The sequence below is a fragment of the Phalacrocorax aristotelis genome, chromosome 3 (assembly GCF_949628215.1).
Source record: "Phalacrocorax aristotelis chromosome 3, bGulAri2.1, whole genome shotgun sequence".
NCBI lineage: Eukaryota > Metazoa > Chordata > Aves > Suliformes > Phalacrocoracidae > Phalacrocorax > Phalacrocorax aristotelis.
In genome coordinates this window covers 108,490,367-108,507,132 of record NC_134278.1, presented here as the reverse complement: position 1 = coordinate 108,507,132, position 16,766 = coordinate 108,490,367, and the positions used below count along the sequence as shown (strand labels likewise).

Here is a 16,766-nt window from a genome sequence, read left to right as displayed (position 1 = left end):
AGATTTTCTCAACATTAATTTGACATAATCAAAAAATAACTTAAACACATAACACACAGAATTGTAAACGGATATTTCACCTATTCTAACTGACAGCACTGCTATTTCTTAAGCTATTCAACCTCACAATTTTTCCACGATTTCCCATGAAATGCGGTGGCAGACAGACTCATTTTATCTCCACAGTGATGCTGGACATTATAAAAAAAACATGCCAATGGCTTAGATTACCAGTATATCCACTTGGTTTTCAAAGGAAAAATCATATCTATAGATAGATCGATACCTATAATCTCCTCTATACTTACCATTATTGTTCTTGTTGTATGGCTGGATGATTCTGGAAAACAAAAGAACCACAGCATGTTAAAGTATTGTCTTTATCCATAAAAGCCCTATTTTCTGATGTTCACCCTGAGGGCTAAGATGTTAGTGTTCAGCTACAACAACACACATAGCATAAATGCAGAGATTGGAAAGATTTCTCATGAAACGACCATGAGAGTCATCACTGGTCCTGAAAACATACGGCACGCTATAGTATGCTGTTAACTGCTCTCATTCTCTTTGCTTAATTACCTTCTTCTGCAAGAAAATATAAAAATGGAACTAATTCATAATTCATGTTTCAAGAAGTGGGTTTTTTCACTTCATTTTCAACATATGGCATCATTTAACATGGAGGATTAGTTCTGTGGAAAAAAATACAAATAGTATCAGCATAATTCCATAACTATTCCCATTTGAAAAGCCTTTATAAAACTAGACTATCCTTTTTCTGAGAATTTTGAGATGGATTCTCAGTTTGAAATTGACAAAGTATGTTGAGAAGTGTAACATCCGGAAATCTTAATTATTCTCCCCTATGCTATAAGGTAATTCTGCATTAATTGAATCAGCAGAGTCTCAATTCTGCAAATGAGATAAATGTACGATAATTATAATGGGTTAGTTATTCTTGCCCCAGTTTCAAATTGTGATTCTTATGGGGATCCCAACAGGCATCACACAAAGAATTCTCAGGGTGTTTTGTTATTGTTAAAAATAGTATTAAAGAGATTAAAAGGACACGAGAAAGAAGAGCTGAACATCTCTTTCTGAAAGGATGGTAATTACACTCTCAAATTGGTGTTTCTCTTTCATTTGAGGAGTCACCTTAACCAGTCTGAAGGTACAGTTCAACCACTGAGAGAAACAAAGACAAGCCACTTTAAGCATCTCAAAGTAATTTGAAACTTCAATCTGATATTCAGCAGTAATTCCTGTATCTAGTTGACGTTTACATTTGTACAAGTCTTCATCCTTAACCAAACCTAATTTTAAAAAATATATATATATATCAACACAAGAACTGATAACTTCTAATTGATAAAGGTTCTGTAATGTGAAAAACTACCTAAAGGCATATACCAATATTTTAATTGTGAGCTCCTCTCCCAACTACCCAGCAAAAAAAACCCAAAGAACCTATCTCCAAGAGCACAACTGCATTTCCTGAGGTATCCCCAACTTAAGCAGAATTATCAGGTTAAACAAAAAGGGTGGGACTTCTTCCCTCTCGAAATACAGAGAAGACACATTACACAGCACTTCCAGTCACCCCAAAAAACATCAATGTGAACAAACAAAAATCCATACTTTTTATACTCAGATGCTACAGTAATAAAATCTTCACTCAGTCTCAGAGGTGCTATGCTTTTGGCATAGCTTTATATGCCAAGTCCCTATAAACTATGCTTAGCCATGATTGTCCCAAAATACTCAGTGACTTGCAGTTCCACAGACAACTGAGTGAAAGAGAGAATATCTCCCTAAAGGGAACTGAGGAACAGACAAATGTACCTGGAGGCTGTTAAACAGCTTATTTTTGAAGAATACTTTACAGACATTCTTAATGCAATGCCAACAGCTGTTAACTCCAGAACATTACCATATTGATAACCTATTAATAAAACCAAGCAAAGAAGCAAAGATCTGTCGTATTTGTAGAGTAATATCCCTCTGTTCTATCATACAATGAAAACATTCTGGTTTTTGCATCTCTTTTTCTTAGATTTTATTGCTGTAGATACTGAAATATCATCTAAGTTGCCAAATATTTTTTAGAAAGACCTGAGTATATCCATAAATAAAAATTTAGGGAAAGAATTGTTTAATAATTAGGCACAGTCAAAAGATTCTAGGATCTAGCAGAGACTACTAATTAAGGGGACAGTTTAAACTCTGACATACTCTGATACCCAAATATTCAGACTTCAGAACTGAGGAGACACTGATTTCTTCCAGAAAATAATTACATCCTGATTTGGCAGGATTCTGACCAATGTTTACGCGTGAACACACACCAGCCAATTCTGTGGAAAACTTTGCTTTTAATTAAGGCAACTAAAGAAGGTGGCCCTTGCTTCCAATTAAAAAGGCAGTCATGCAGCATTCAAAAAGGACTGTTTTACAAAAGGTCCACACACCCATGCAACATCCAGTGCAGCCTGAGGGCAACAAAGCTTACCTAAAAACCACATATTTCTTGGAGTTCAACAGAACACAGGCCAAAACTTTGGATTTTCAGTTTTATCTGCCAAGTTTTAGAATGCCTTTGGGAATTTGAATAGTCAGGCTCGAATTTCAGTGAAACTGGCACCAGTGGACACTTAGTTTAAAAATGAGTTCTTATAGCAAATGATTTTGTGCAAGGCAATAATCTATACTTGCACTTCTTCAGCAGAAAGGAAACTCCAGGACACAGAATGGTTCTCCCCTTAAGGTTGGTGAAGTGGATTACTCCACTTTAAACAGAAATGGTTAGACAACACTACTAACAAGGGATTCTGGTGATCTGAGGTGAGTAAATTACAGTAAATGTGACTTCAGTACTGACAAGGTGTTTAGAAGCTTATTATTGTGGAGAAATTGATTCAGCAATGGCAGAAACTGATTAAGAAGCTTGTATGCTCTTTCTACAACATATTGAACTCAAACAGAAATGAGTAAGTTGTAAAAACAAATTTCCTCACATTAGAAGTTGCTTTACCAACCATACTGACCAAATGTTTTCCCAGTTTACAGGCACTAAGAGACTATAAAATTTCCCACTGTAAAACCATTTAAGGCTAAAATAGAAAAAGTCCACTGCTAAGGGTTGGTGCCAGCTACATCATGCAATTATACAATATATATATTATTCCCCAACAACTTTTTTCTTCCCTTAAGGGTTCTTCGAGCCAGGGCAGAAACCACATCCTTAATAACACTCCAGTCCTTTTCCAGCTGTTCATGTGTTATGTTTATGTGCTATTCTTTAGTTCTGCTGATAGAAAACATAGTTATTTGATATTCATATCTCTCTCTCATATTAACAGGGTCATCAGCAATACTAGTGTGTGAAAGGTGCCCTTTTCTAAGCCTTCCAGAATAAATATGCTTCAAGGTAATGTCGTTTAGACATGGGGAAAATAAAGGCAGACATGCAACAGCAGAGGTGTTTAATCCTAGTAACACTCACAACTTATCGAGGTGCATGAGACTATAAAGAACCTTTTCACCCAGGATGGACCACCTTATGAAATAAGCTGAGAAAGGAAGACTGTTTCATTATTTCTGCTCAACTCAGGTTGTGAATATTTTAAGTAAATGAAACAATTGTTTTATTCCTACCAGTTTGTGGCAGTGGAACAAGTGACATTAAGTGTTACTTCAAAAGTATTATTAGAAATATATATAATTTGTAATCATACTAAGAATGAGTTTGACTTTATTTGGGGAAGACCCTTAGCCTCCCATGATTGAAATTTGAAACCCTAGAGAAACAATATACAAGCAACAAAAGCAAAAAAGCACAAAAAACGTACAAAACGTTCACACAGCATCTTCTCCAGACATGGGAACTTTCCAGTTACAGTGCCTAAGGACTTTCTGAAGGTGCCTTCCATATTGCATTATGTAATAAAATTAAGTACTATTGCTCCGTAATCTCAACTTACATAAAATAATCAACCTACTTGACAGTAATCATACACAGAAGCACTTCAAGTATTAACTCCAGATCTCGAAACCAGAGCACCTAATTCATGAGGTAATACGCTGCTAATCTTGTTATCCAACAGAGAGGATTCTCCTTCTGCAACTTTAATTCTTTAAAATAATACTAGGGGGAAGTAGTGATTCCAGGAATTATGTTCTGGTTATCTGCATTGTGTTTTGAATGCTAACTTGATTATAGTGTTGTTCTTATTGTTTACTGCTTTAAGACCTGATTTATTCTGCCAATTAGAAAAGCCAGTGTTACTGCAATTTCATGCCTGCACATTACTTGTATATAAAAACAGAAACACTGATTCAGCAGCAAAAATGGGGCAGTTCACCATGAAGTTCCCTTTCCTCCACTTCCAATCCCACCTAGCTTGCTCTTTCTAACCGCTGCTGTCATTAGAGTTCCCAGAAACACGTGTCATGCTGGTGAATACAGACATACATTTTCATAAGTATTCATTTCCTTAGCACAACAAAATACAAGTGATATCTGGCATGCTCAAAGTGGTGCATCAAAGCATGAATGCGATTCTAGTTTTGTGCTTTTTGTGAATCAAATGTAGGCAAAGAAGCCTTAAAAATCCAAAGGCAGATTTTTCAAAGAAAGGAAATAAAAGGAAAACAAAAAAAGAAAATTGGCTATTAAATTTCTAGTGTACTTCCACCTTTGGATATAACTCACATGTCACAAGATACAGTAAGCCTGAGAACTACAGTTGAATGGAAATTGTGTTTGGTTTGGCAAAACAAAAGCAATTGCTGTCTATATTTAAAAACCCCACACCACAGTGCTACGCTATGCTAATGCTTCGGAACAGTTCTTTCTCAGAGGAAATTCAAGGAAACATGGATTTGCAGAAATGGTTTTGCTCCTCCCAAGTCCTTCTGTGATCAAATTCATCATAGAGGAGTCACACTGTTTATCTTTACCCACTGAAAAAATACGCTGCAATTTGAGCAGCCTTTAGACACCGAATGGAAGATGGTTCTTTCATCTGTAATCAAAGAACCTTGAATACTTAGAAGATAACTGTAGTATGAATTCACTGTAGGCAAATGATGACTGCACATTTATCATTGCAAGACAACAAATCGTTTTCTCAACTTTAAGAAACTCTGAGGGGAAAAAAATATACTATTTTTCAGACAAAAATATTTTCCTCCTCACTGATTATCTTTCCTGTTAAGTCACAATGTCATTTGCATCACTGGGGTTGGAAGGATGAAGACCAAAGTGGGGAGGGGGGAATCGTCAACTCATTGTAAACAAGTTGAAGGAAAACCATTGTTTTATAGCACAAAAATATAAATAGAAAAAAGAATGGCTTGAGACGTGCAAAGATGAGATGTAGTAGCTTAGTTCTACAAATGACTGACAATGTTAGCAGTAACACCCTGGCGTAATTAAGGCCTGCGTCATTTTCCAGGTACGTAACTGGGGCTCTGGAACTTGTCACTAGTTCACTGTCTCCAGTATCATCATTTGTACCTCTGCAAAAGCAAGTGAACATACTGACCACAGAAATGAAAGCTTTAGAGCGTTTTAGTTTTCTACTAAGTATTTCAAATGACTGCTTCCAGTTGGACAGTGAAAACAGAAATCGGCTACTCTTGTCCAAGGTGCAAAAATCAAAGGTAAAAAAGGTTGTTAGGTTAATCTCTTGAGGGTCAGAGATGGCTTTAATGTCTTTGTATAGAACTACGCATGACAAGGCTGTTACCATAAAGCATACCATATCATGACATAAATAAATGCTCTGAGTAATATATGTTGCAAAATAACGAAGATTCATAAACACCCTTTTCATAGTCCTCTGCTTCTCCAGTAAATGACAGTAACATCAATTTTTCCAGAGACCTACTTTCCATGCTCACATTTCCATCAATATCAGTGCACATATTTCAGTAAGAGATCTCCAGCCAAATATTTCAAAACGTTTGCTGGGTATACCAAGGACCACAGCTAGAATGCACATACCCAAAGCAAATTTTAGACGAAAAACTGGTTGTGGAACAAGATATAACTTTTGTTTCTTGCTTTTGGGAAAAGTGGGCATACGCAGTTCAGCATTGATCCCACTTTGTGTTTCAGGATGGAAGAAGTGGCAAAAGTGGATTCACATTTCTTTTCTTTCAGATGGAAATCATTGGTACATAAAATGAGGTTTATGACAATTTAGATAGGTTGATGGTTTATTAATATGTAAGACAAAATTTCATAGAATCACAGAATCATAGAATTGTTAAGGTTGGAAAAGACCCTTAAGATCATCGAGTCCAACCGCTAACCTATCACTGCCAAGTCCACCACTAAACCATATCCTCAAGCACCACGTCTACCCTTCTTTTAAATACTTCCAGGGATGGAGACTCCACCACCTCCCCGGGCAGCCTGTTCCAATGCCTGACAACCCTTTTGGGGAAGAAGTTTTTTCTAATGTCCAACCTAAATTTAAGGTTTTATATTTTAAAGTAATGGATTGCCAGATGTTTTTAGGTATGCATTCCATGCTGCTAGCCTGCCACCGCAGTATAATATCTCCGTCTCCACCAAAAAATAGTGTAACAACAGACACCTTTGAGAAAAAAAAAACAACTCCCTCTGCTGAGAAATCCCATCCTACAGTGAAAACTTCCTTCTAATTCACTTTCACATAGGGTTATGTGAAGTTAATTATGATGAAGAACATATTAGAATTGTTTTCTCTGTTTCAAGAAAATCTGGGGCAGGAAAGGCTCCAGTTTCCCTGCTCGTCAGTCAGGCCTGTTATATTTTCATGTGTTTGTCAAAGGAGAGTCTCAAACTCCCCACAGAAGAACAGGAGTGAAATATAAGCCTTTCTTCCTTGCTTATCTCAATAGCCAATACTATTAGTCATAAGCAGAGAGAGGATTGACCAAAATAGCATCTAAGAGAGAAGGTACTTTTTTTATGACGTCTTTCTTCCTTTGCTGATTGCTCATGTCACTTTCTCATCTTGCTGTGCCAGAGATGTGCAGGTTCCTAGGAAAATGGACCCCAAAACTGCTGTCTCATTCTTAGATAGAGCTGCATACTTCAGTATATTCAGGAACAGAAATTTGACTGTTGAAAGAATCCTCTTGAAGGCATCAGGACATCTCAGCCTGAAACACAGCACTAAAGGTCTGGGAAAGGGAAGAGGGAAGGAGGATTGGGGCTGTTGATTGAAGTCTCTTCAGCTATGAACAACTGGTTCTCTTATTTCTGCCCACAAGTCATGAAAATGGTATCAACAGGCAAAGACTGATTTCTGTATCTCATTAGTGACGATAATATCTTGGGCATCCTGTGAATATTCTGGTTCTGATGCATGTAAAAGTAAGGAAGTGCCTGCCAGTTGACAGAGATTATACTTACGTAAAATACCTTTACCTGATCTTTCCAAATATTACATGGAAAATTATTATTACTCACCCTGCCAAAACAATAGGCTGACGTGAAACTTGACTACTTGGATGTACAGTTGCTCACAGTTAAGCAGCTTGTGGGTGAAAGTAATTGCTTGGAATAATTTCAGGCACTGTAATTTAAAGATCAGATTCAAAATATCTGCAAAGCACTTTACAGTCACACCTAAATCTTCCCATCGTCAGCTCCAGTCATAAAACTGGATACACCTAACATTCTGCAACGTTGTGAATTTCTGAAGACAGAGTTCTCCCATTTGAACGAGACTGTCTTCACCGCTGAGAACCATTTAATTTTCTTGTGTTGACTTTCTTTTCAGCAGCAATGGAAATTCTGCATCTCAGAATAGTTAAAAGCACCAGCACGCATATTACACAAAAACTCCCTGAAGTACTGTGATTTTTCTCCAGAACAGAAAGTAGTTTTCTGGCATTTTTCATTCCCTTCTGGGATTTTTTCATTCCATCCTACAGCATGCGAGATTTGCCGTTGTTTGAAAATAAAAGCATCTACAACCATCCAGAGAAGTCTTTCTCCAAAGGAAAGGACACAAACAACTACAAGATCTTCTCTATCGAATTACAATATACAGGGCTTAACCAGTGAGATTTTATTTAGGTCTACGCCTTATACATGAGTTCATGCATACAACTACAGCTACATCTCTCAGTCACCAGTGACTGACACTCGAATCAGTTAATAGCAAGATAACAGGGCACAAACCCCACCATTTATGAAGAGATAAACATGCTCCCTCATCATTCTCAATAAAACCAAGTAATATAATCAGAAATTACAGACTCCCTTATCCATATCAGTTAGTGCCAGACTTTTGCTGGAGGTACGTCTGTGGAAAAATGAAAGGGAAGCTTGTGCTGCATTGGCCAAGATCAAGACTCAAGCCAACATAAAACTCCCTTAGGAAATGCTAATCCTGTCCTTATTTATTCCTTTTAAAAGCATTAAACCAAACACTAATGATGCTTCTCATCATCTCCCCCAACTCCCCCATACAAGCATAAAGAAGTGCCTTTTCCATATTACATTGCTTTATTTCTGAGTCAGTAATTATTATTTTGTTAACAACAAATTCTGTCAAAATACGGCACTCAACTCACCTAGTCAGTAAGACTGACTTTAAATATGCCAAACTAAATATATATTTACACAAGCCTAAGTGGCATTTACTTGATGCTGTAAATTATTGTATATCTTAAGTAAACATATTTATACGGCTCCTTTACAATAAACTTCTAATACTGTTAAAAAAAGCAAACCTGAACATGCAGACATTTCTACGTCAATAACATTAAGATTATGAAAATAGCAAGAGATAAGGCTTAGTATAAGCCCACTGTGCTCATTTTGTGCTCATTTGCTCGTTTTGTCAAAGCATTCACTGAAAGACAAAATAAATTATCATCTCCATAGCTGGCTTTCTGGATACTGTTAATTGATGCAATGCAATAAACCCAGCAACAATCAATAGTGTTTTGGAACCAAAAAGGCTTTTTAGTATATTTATAGTAACAGAAAAACCCTGGAGGTTGGCAAAACCTTTCATTGCACAGGTAGTACATCATTGCCAGTGCAATTACACAGAAATCACCACTTCCCAAGCTGATCTGGTCACTGAGTTTTTGCTGTGTAATGAAAAGAAGCTGCATACACTACAGCCCCAAAAATGTATTTGATATTTAGCAATGACCAGAGAAGGGGTTAAATGGCAAATATTAAAGGTAACCGGTTTTAAGTCAAAAGGAAGAGAGGACCTGTGCTGTTGAGAATCATTACTACTGCTTTGATTGTTTTAGAGAGTTTGGTTTTCCTTTGCATTTTATTTACATTTTGCAGGCTTTTAATTAATGAGAGAGGCTAAAATAAGAACCTAAATAGCCACTTTTAAATACTAAAAAAGGAATTTTTACACTAAGAAAATACAGATTTCAGCTATTTAGGATAAATGCTTTCCAGTAAGTTATGTTTTCACAGAAAACAGATAAGCTAAAATAATTACCTCCTAAAGCAATTACTTACAGTTCTCAAGAGTAATTTTTGAAATTAGATGTTATTTTGTGCAAATTGCCTTATCAGTTAGCTGACTGTTTGATACAAACTAATCAGTGTGGCTGATGACTGGTTTTATCAATTCCTTACTTTGAAGAGAACATCCGTACTAAGTAGAAGGAAAATTTTAGAGAATTCCAAGCATGCCTCCTTATAGGGACATCATCATCATCATATTTACCTTGAACTTATTGCTAAAGCCTTCTCTGCAGTAGAAATGTAACATCGTCTTTATTTCCAGGTGAAAGTCATTCACCACTCAAAGCTCATATGGAGAGTCCAGTCTAATGGTCTGCACTGGGGCGCGAGGAAGCAGCCGAAGTTCACAATCTCATGCAGTAACTACCAGATCGTCCCTGCAAAACTTTACACTCAAAGACTGCAGTGGCAGTTCAGCACTAACGGCTACACTGATTAATGGCATCATCTTTTCTCCCAAGTACAAGTCACGTGGTTGCCATCTTGGTCCACTGAATAGCTCGTGCTGCCAATGCATGTTACTTGCCTGCTGTGCAATCACCGTTTGCACACTGAGCAAAGCGATCCTCTCTTCTGCGTATACTAAATATCCACTTTTTGTCCAAGTGCGTAGTGATTTCTATCTAGGTATTATTAAATGTACCTTAAAAAAGTAGGTATTTTCACTTCAAAATACAAATAACATTGGCAATGACAGAAAAACACGACCATTATGGGAAGATGATGGATAATGGATCAAGTTTTTCTTCCTGTATTTGGAATACTATTTCTATTAGCTTGTCTAAAAAGAAAGTCCCTCTTATTTCTACATCAACCTATTCCATGAAGCGTGAAAACAGACAGTCACCTCTTTTGTGCAGACTGCATCCTGAAAAGTCTATTTCAAAGCCTAACTTCTTTCAGATTTCTGATCTCAACAATCTTATTCAACTACAGAACAAATAAGCTAATGGATTATAGAAGTTAGGTCTCACAAAAAAAGAGTTCAGGAAACGCATGCATTTCTTTTCAGTGCAAACAAATGATATCCTGCCGGATTCTCCTCTTATTCAGACTTGAGGTAAAACTGTTCACAGTTCCAGTTGAAAATCTTTCTTTTTGGTTATAACTTAAAAGAAAAAATATATCAGTAATACAGATTCACTTTTCAGAATAAAAAAATAAAGACTATTTGGGAAAAGTTAGTCTTACCCTCAAATTTTTGCACAGCTTCATATCTGATCACCATTTGCACCGTACTGTAAAGTGGCTGGATACACCAGGCTTAAAGATCACCTCTGCCCATGCGTACAGGAAAAGCCTCTCCTGTACCTCTGTGACACCCCTTTTCCCTCCTCTTCTGCAAGGGGTTCAAATGCAGGGACAGTCTCTTTCCAAGGAGCTCCTGCCTTCCATCAGTCCTTACTGCCAGGACTACTTCATTCTTATTTTAACTGACTCCGTAACACAGCCTTGGGACGCAAGGCGCCAAAAGCTATCTTCTCTCTATTACCAATCATACTGTTGAGAATCCAGATTAAGCTGTGTTTAGAATTCACATACTAGCAAAGAGATTGGTTGTAAACTAGCAGGTCCAGTATTTAACAATTCAGCTACATAACAAGTAATGTAGCGCAGAGCAATTCAAAAGGTCTTGCATACCTCTGCAAAATATTTCTTAAAAAAAAAAAGGCAATGCAATAAAGCAAAATAAAGCATTAGCTGCATCTCTCTTCACCAAACTTGTTTTATTCCTTTCTTGCCCTTCTATATAGAAGTGAAGGATTAGTAAGAAAAATAGTACAAATAGTTTGATGAAAATACGGCATTAATATACCCATGTTCAATTGATAAGCACCAACATTCACTGCATTGAGAATAAATGCTATAAATATACTATTCGCATCTTACGTTTATGTTGCTCATTTAATGTCATTTCTTAAAACTGTATCATCTACAGAAAGGTCAGAAAACCTTGTTATTTCAGGTCCACAGTAAGTTTTGCCATTCAGAGACATAAAGAATATTTCTTTTACATTCCTTCACATACCATCTAGACCATTATGATGGCTGTAGTTTCTTTTTCCTAAAATACTTAGTGAAGAGTGATTGGAGGGTGCAAGCAGTCGTTTTGCACTTGGACTTTGAAGGCTTGGTGTTGACCTGATTACATTGGGTTTCACTGCAGGATGAATCTCTGTTTGAGACAAGAAAAAGAGAGAAAAAGAGAGAGATATTGAACACATTTATTTATTGTTTAGATCAAGTAAAAAGTCTATCCAACATTAAGTTTACATTTAAATTTCTAGTGAAAGTTTCTTCAGCATGAGTGGGTTTATGAGACCTTGAATAACAATTCAAACATGAGTCTTTATACCTACAGTTCTTCCAAGTAAAAAAAAATCTATACCGGTTTAGGTTGCCTGAGTTCAATTTTACGGTGTAGATGTGTAAGGATTTCAGAGATTGAAGAGAAAGTACACATAAATCTGGAAAAGGTCTGTCTTTACATTTTCCTACCATTTTGAGGTTTATATTGGAGCTACACACAGCTTTTTAAGCAAGCAAATAAAAGGATTTTACTATAGTGAAATCACCTCAATATCTCAACCTATTCGATACTTTCTGTCAGAATAACAAGTTTCAAGGGATCTTCCCAAACACAAGTCACCAGGCGCAAGAAGTCAGGGAGCCAGCCACAGCAGGGCTCTGAAGCTAAAACTATCCCAAAACTGCAGCAGGTACTGCCAGACTCCCATATAGAGTTTCAAACATCCCAGAGTATCTAATACGGTTCACGGAGTAGGATTATTTTGGAGAAAGAGGAAGAAAGGTGGGTAAAGAGGCATTGAAATGCATCTGGCCAGCACACTTCAGGGTGGCAGCTGCTGTGTTTGCCAAACGCTGATACAGTTGTATGGAAATTTCTCAGTTATCTGCCAGATAAAATTGGCAAAAGGAAGCCTCAGCAGAGCCTGCTTGTCCATCACCAGGAATTTGCTGAACCAATTAACTTATTCCCAATGCACATTTGGGTTCAAAAAGCCACCACTGTGTACATCCCTTGGACAGACCCAAATCTGCAAGGGAAGTCAGACCGCCCGAGGGCAGGTCCCCATCCCTCTGACACAGCCACAGGGCACCGGCTGATGGCACCGCGCAGGTTGCGAAGTGCTTGCAGCACGATTATGGCCACCCGATTGCCCCACAGAGCAGAAGAGACCTCTGAGCTGAGAATGTGAGGGCAGATGGGCTGGGAGACAGATCAGGAGAGTTGGGTGTCCAAGGGGAATAAGAAAAGATTAAAGAAATGCATTTTGCATGCCCTGAAGGGAAAAACTGCTCCTTTCTGGCCCCCCCCCCCTCCTTTTTTTTTAATAAAATAAAGAATAGAAGCTGGGAATATGCAAAATCTAAAGTGAGGCCAGCTATCCAAGGAGGAGGCCCTCCAGCCTCTGCTATGCACAGCTATCATGCAGGAGAAACAGAAACCATCATACAAAGTCAAAGTCCACTGCAATAGCAGAGTTTTCCCCTTTAATAAATGCCAGGGAAATCTGATACCCAAGCGCTCGCCTGCCCAGCCTCTTGCTCTCGTTCCCGCCGCAGGACTTCACAAGCAGCCTGCAGGCACCCAGCCCACCCACCCCAACTGGCCGCCGTGGCTGCAGGGGAGGCTGGGGGTAGCTGCCATAACAGTCGCGATAACCTTTAACAGGCAGGAACAGAAAGGCAGGACACAGCCAAACAGTTTCATCAATATACAAATGGGTAAAGGAGTAGGATGGCCACAATGACTTGGCCAGGCTGTACTGGGAACGGCGTGCCAGGAGGAGACAACGCCGAAAATTTTCACATTTGAAAAGGCTTTGCTTAGTTGTTAACCACTGGTTTGGTCAGAGCTTGCAATCATACTCTTAAAGCATGAACACCCTCATCCAGTAGAGTAGGGTAATGCACCAGGCAGGTGTTAGAATACCAGAGCCAGGGTCAGGTAATTGCTTCAGGGTAGTCCTGTAGATTTAGATTCACGTGTGTGAAGGCCAGTTTGATGTCACTGATCTTCTTACCACTTACTTAGATGAGAGCTTTTTACTGCCATTCACTGCAGTACTCATCTGCTTTTTGTATAAAAGATCTTAGGAACACCAAGCTCCCAGCAGATTTCATGGCATGGCCCGTTTTTCATGCTCCAGAGAACAAGCGTCTATTTTGTGTTTTCACTAAAATGGGAACAGAGCCGTGTTTAATATTATAAACACTACTGATCGCTAAAGCAGAACTTTCAATGGAACTAGAAAGGTTTGCACTGTTTGCTGAAGACGTTTGGAATTTGGATTCTAAAATGCTCATTTGGCAATCTTTTCTAATCTTCTGAAGGAAATGATTAATTTTCAGGGCTAAGATAATGTTTTAGTGGTGTTATTTGCCAAAGAGCTGCAGCAGCATCCACAATAATCCCAGCAGGTGGATCAACATATGAGAACTTGTAAACTGCTTCTGTCTACAATGCATAGCAGATACAATTTTCTATTTTCAGGATGAGCGAACAGTTAAAGAAGGAAATTCCTTCCTTCGACTTTTCTTCAGTCTGGAGGTCATCAACCCTCTGTTTACCACAAAGGCTGTCCTTTCTCTTTCTGCAGCAGAGGAAGGTACCAAGACCAAGCTCTTAACTTTTAAGGTCTGGAAAGGAACTTAATTAAACAGCCAGCATCACTTCCCAATGGACTGAGTCCTTCCTGTGGGGTCTTTACACCATACACTCACTCATCCTCTACATATAGCCTTGTTCCAAGTATCTGCATGCTTTAGATCAGCTCTTTCTAACTAGCTGCTTCATCACCCCTGAGATTGGTAATGAGGCATTTCAAGGCTTTTGCCTGAACTATATTATACCATCATATTATTGTATTATGGAATAACAGTAATTAGGGATCTTTTAATTCCTGCTTCTATTATCCTTGTTCTATTGCCTAGTACTTCACTGAAAAGCTCTTAGCCACCTGCACCTTCTTCTAATTCAGAGAACTAACTATAACATCCAAATAATCCAAATTATCCCTTTAGCCACACAACAAGTAACCAGTTGGCCAGATTCAGAGTATATGATTATTTCTGAAAGAACAATAAACAGGAATAAGAAACAGTTCTTGAACAGCCTGTTAGGAACCTTTATTTTAAGACCAGGTTGCAGCCTCAAACAAATAATTAGCAATAACAAGTCTAAAAACTCCTGCTTCCACTTATATCACTACAGTAAGAAAAAAAATCCAAAGCAAACAAAGAAAAGTTGAAGTCTCCTACTGCGTTGCTTAAATAAGCATCCTGGATTCCAGAGGTGCTTAAGCAGCTGCACCTCTCATCTCATCTCATCTCCTCAACATGCATCCCAGCTGGAAACATTAGCCTGGTTTCTTCTTAACTAGGAGGGAATATAGGACATTTAATTAGCCAAGGGTTCCCCTTAGGGGGTTTGTTTAGTAAGCACAGTGAGTGACGACTAAAGAGATTACAGGGGATTAGACCCAGCGCTTTAGACGACAGGGCCTACTTTTAACGCTTAACCTACCTCACCTGAGGAACTGGCAGCCAAGAAGCAGGACAGGGATAAAGGGAGGAGATGACCCAGGATGTGCAGGGCACTGAAATTCTCTCTGCCTTACCAGTAGGGCTGAAAACAGTAGTGCCCTGAGAGAGTTAACTGTATTCCAATAAACGTCTGTGGGGATGGCACGGAGAGAATTTTAAAAAGAAAAGAAATACCCACTGTATATGGTATGACATGATAGTTAATAGTAAATTTTACAAGAAAAATAATGCAAGCATTACTTACTCACTGGAACATATAAACACATATCCCAAACAAAAAAAAAAAAATCACGAACTACACTGAAAAAAAACCCCAGCAAGCTAAATGGCAAAAAAAGAGCCATTTTCTGGCCATCCTTATGGGCATACATCTGAATTAGCTGTAAAACTACACTGGGTACACTTCGTATTCCTGCAACGTGTATGATTTACCTTCAACTGTAGTGAGATACCTTCACTTCCTATACAGTGAAATACTAAGCAGACTCTACAGATACCTGGTATATTTTAGCACTGTTAATCTTCTACAAAACCTTTGCCTAAGTACACATAATGCTGTCTGACACTGTTCCTCCATTTACTCCCATTAAACCTACAGACTTATACTCTCAGAGGTATCAAGACAAACCCTCACTGACTAAACATGGCACTAAAAACATGCAGTATCTTCTAAGATTACACATGCTGTTGTTTCTTCTTCCAGCTACCCCAAACGGGGTCACCCGGATGAACCATCCATCTCTTGCCAGGTTCTCCCCCTCACGACCACAGCTCCACCACATCAATCAAAGCAGTCCTTTCCTCATTCACTTGAATGACAACATATGTAATGCACACAGCTGGGATGCCTGTAGGAAATTATCACAGGCTTTTTTCTTAAACTCCAGGCAGAAGGAACTCAGTGAGAGTGGGCATTAATCCTTCATTATCCAATTTTCTGAAATTTGGATTTTTGTTAAATCCAATGTTCTGGAAGAACAGTTATAACTACATTAATAGCTGATTTCTATTTCAGTAAGTCAAGAGACTGTATTGTTTACTTTGTCCTACCTAGTACAAAAACCCTGTTGATTGAAATTTTGAGAAAAACCTTTAGACTGAGTTCTACCCTCAGCTTTACTTCTGCAGAATGGGATTAACACACTGCCAAATTATTCACTGCTGCTCCGATCAATTGATTGATTTCTATATTCGAGGATTAATATAAAGCCCCTGGTGTGTCCCATCTCTCATATGGCAATGTAAATATTTAATAGTCAGTGGTAGTTCCGTGCAAAGAAGACTACTTTCAGTTTTTCAATAAGGAATCACAATTACTAGAATTTCTCCTCTCCCCGTTATCTTATGTGAGTACCTTGACCTCCTGGCTATGATCTCAGTACAGATTTCATTGGATCTTTTAAAATTATATCATCAAATTAAGCGATCAGTGTCTCACTGTGGCTGAAGTCTGCTCCTTTCAAGTGCATGGGAGTATTACAATGGATTCAAGGGACACAGTAGGGTAGGACTGGGCATACTTAGTATCTCACCTCCCCTTTTAGTGCTTTTTTATTTACACTACCAGAATATTTTTCACATTCTAAATTATATCAGGTTTCACTCTCATGCTACACATATGGGATTTTTAAGTATCAGTAAATACTGAACGTTCATTTGATTCATTTTTTCCTCTGGAGTCAGATACCCA

The 16,766-nt window shown here is 38.2% G+C and overlaps 1 protein-coding gene across 1 annotated transcript in view; it reads right to left on the bottom strand.

Moving 5' to 3' along the window:
* Window positions 1-16,766, bottom strand: part of MTA3 (metastasis associated 1 family member 3) — a 136,117-nt gene that overhangs the window by 24,450 nt on the left and 94,901 nt on the right. The window contains exons 16-17 of the mRNA XM_075089023.1: window positions 11,535-11,681; window positions 309-340 (exon numbers count right to left, since the gene is read on the bottom strand). Coding sequence (XP_074945124.1) covers window positions 309-340; window positions 11,535-11,681 — 179 coding nt within the window. The remainder of the gene's footprint in view (window positions 1-308; window positions 341-11,534; window positions 11,682-16,766) is intronic.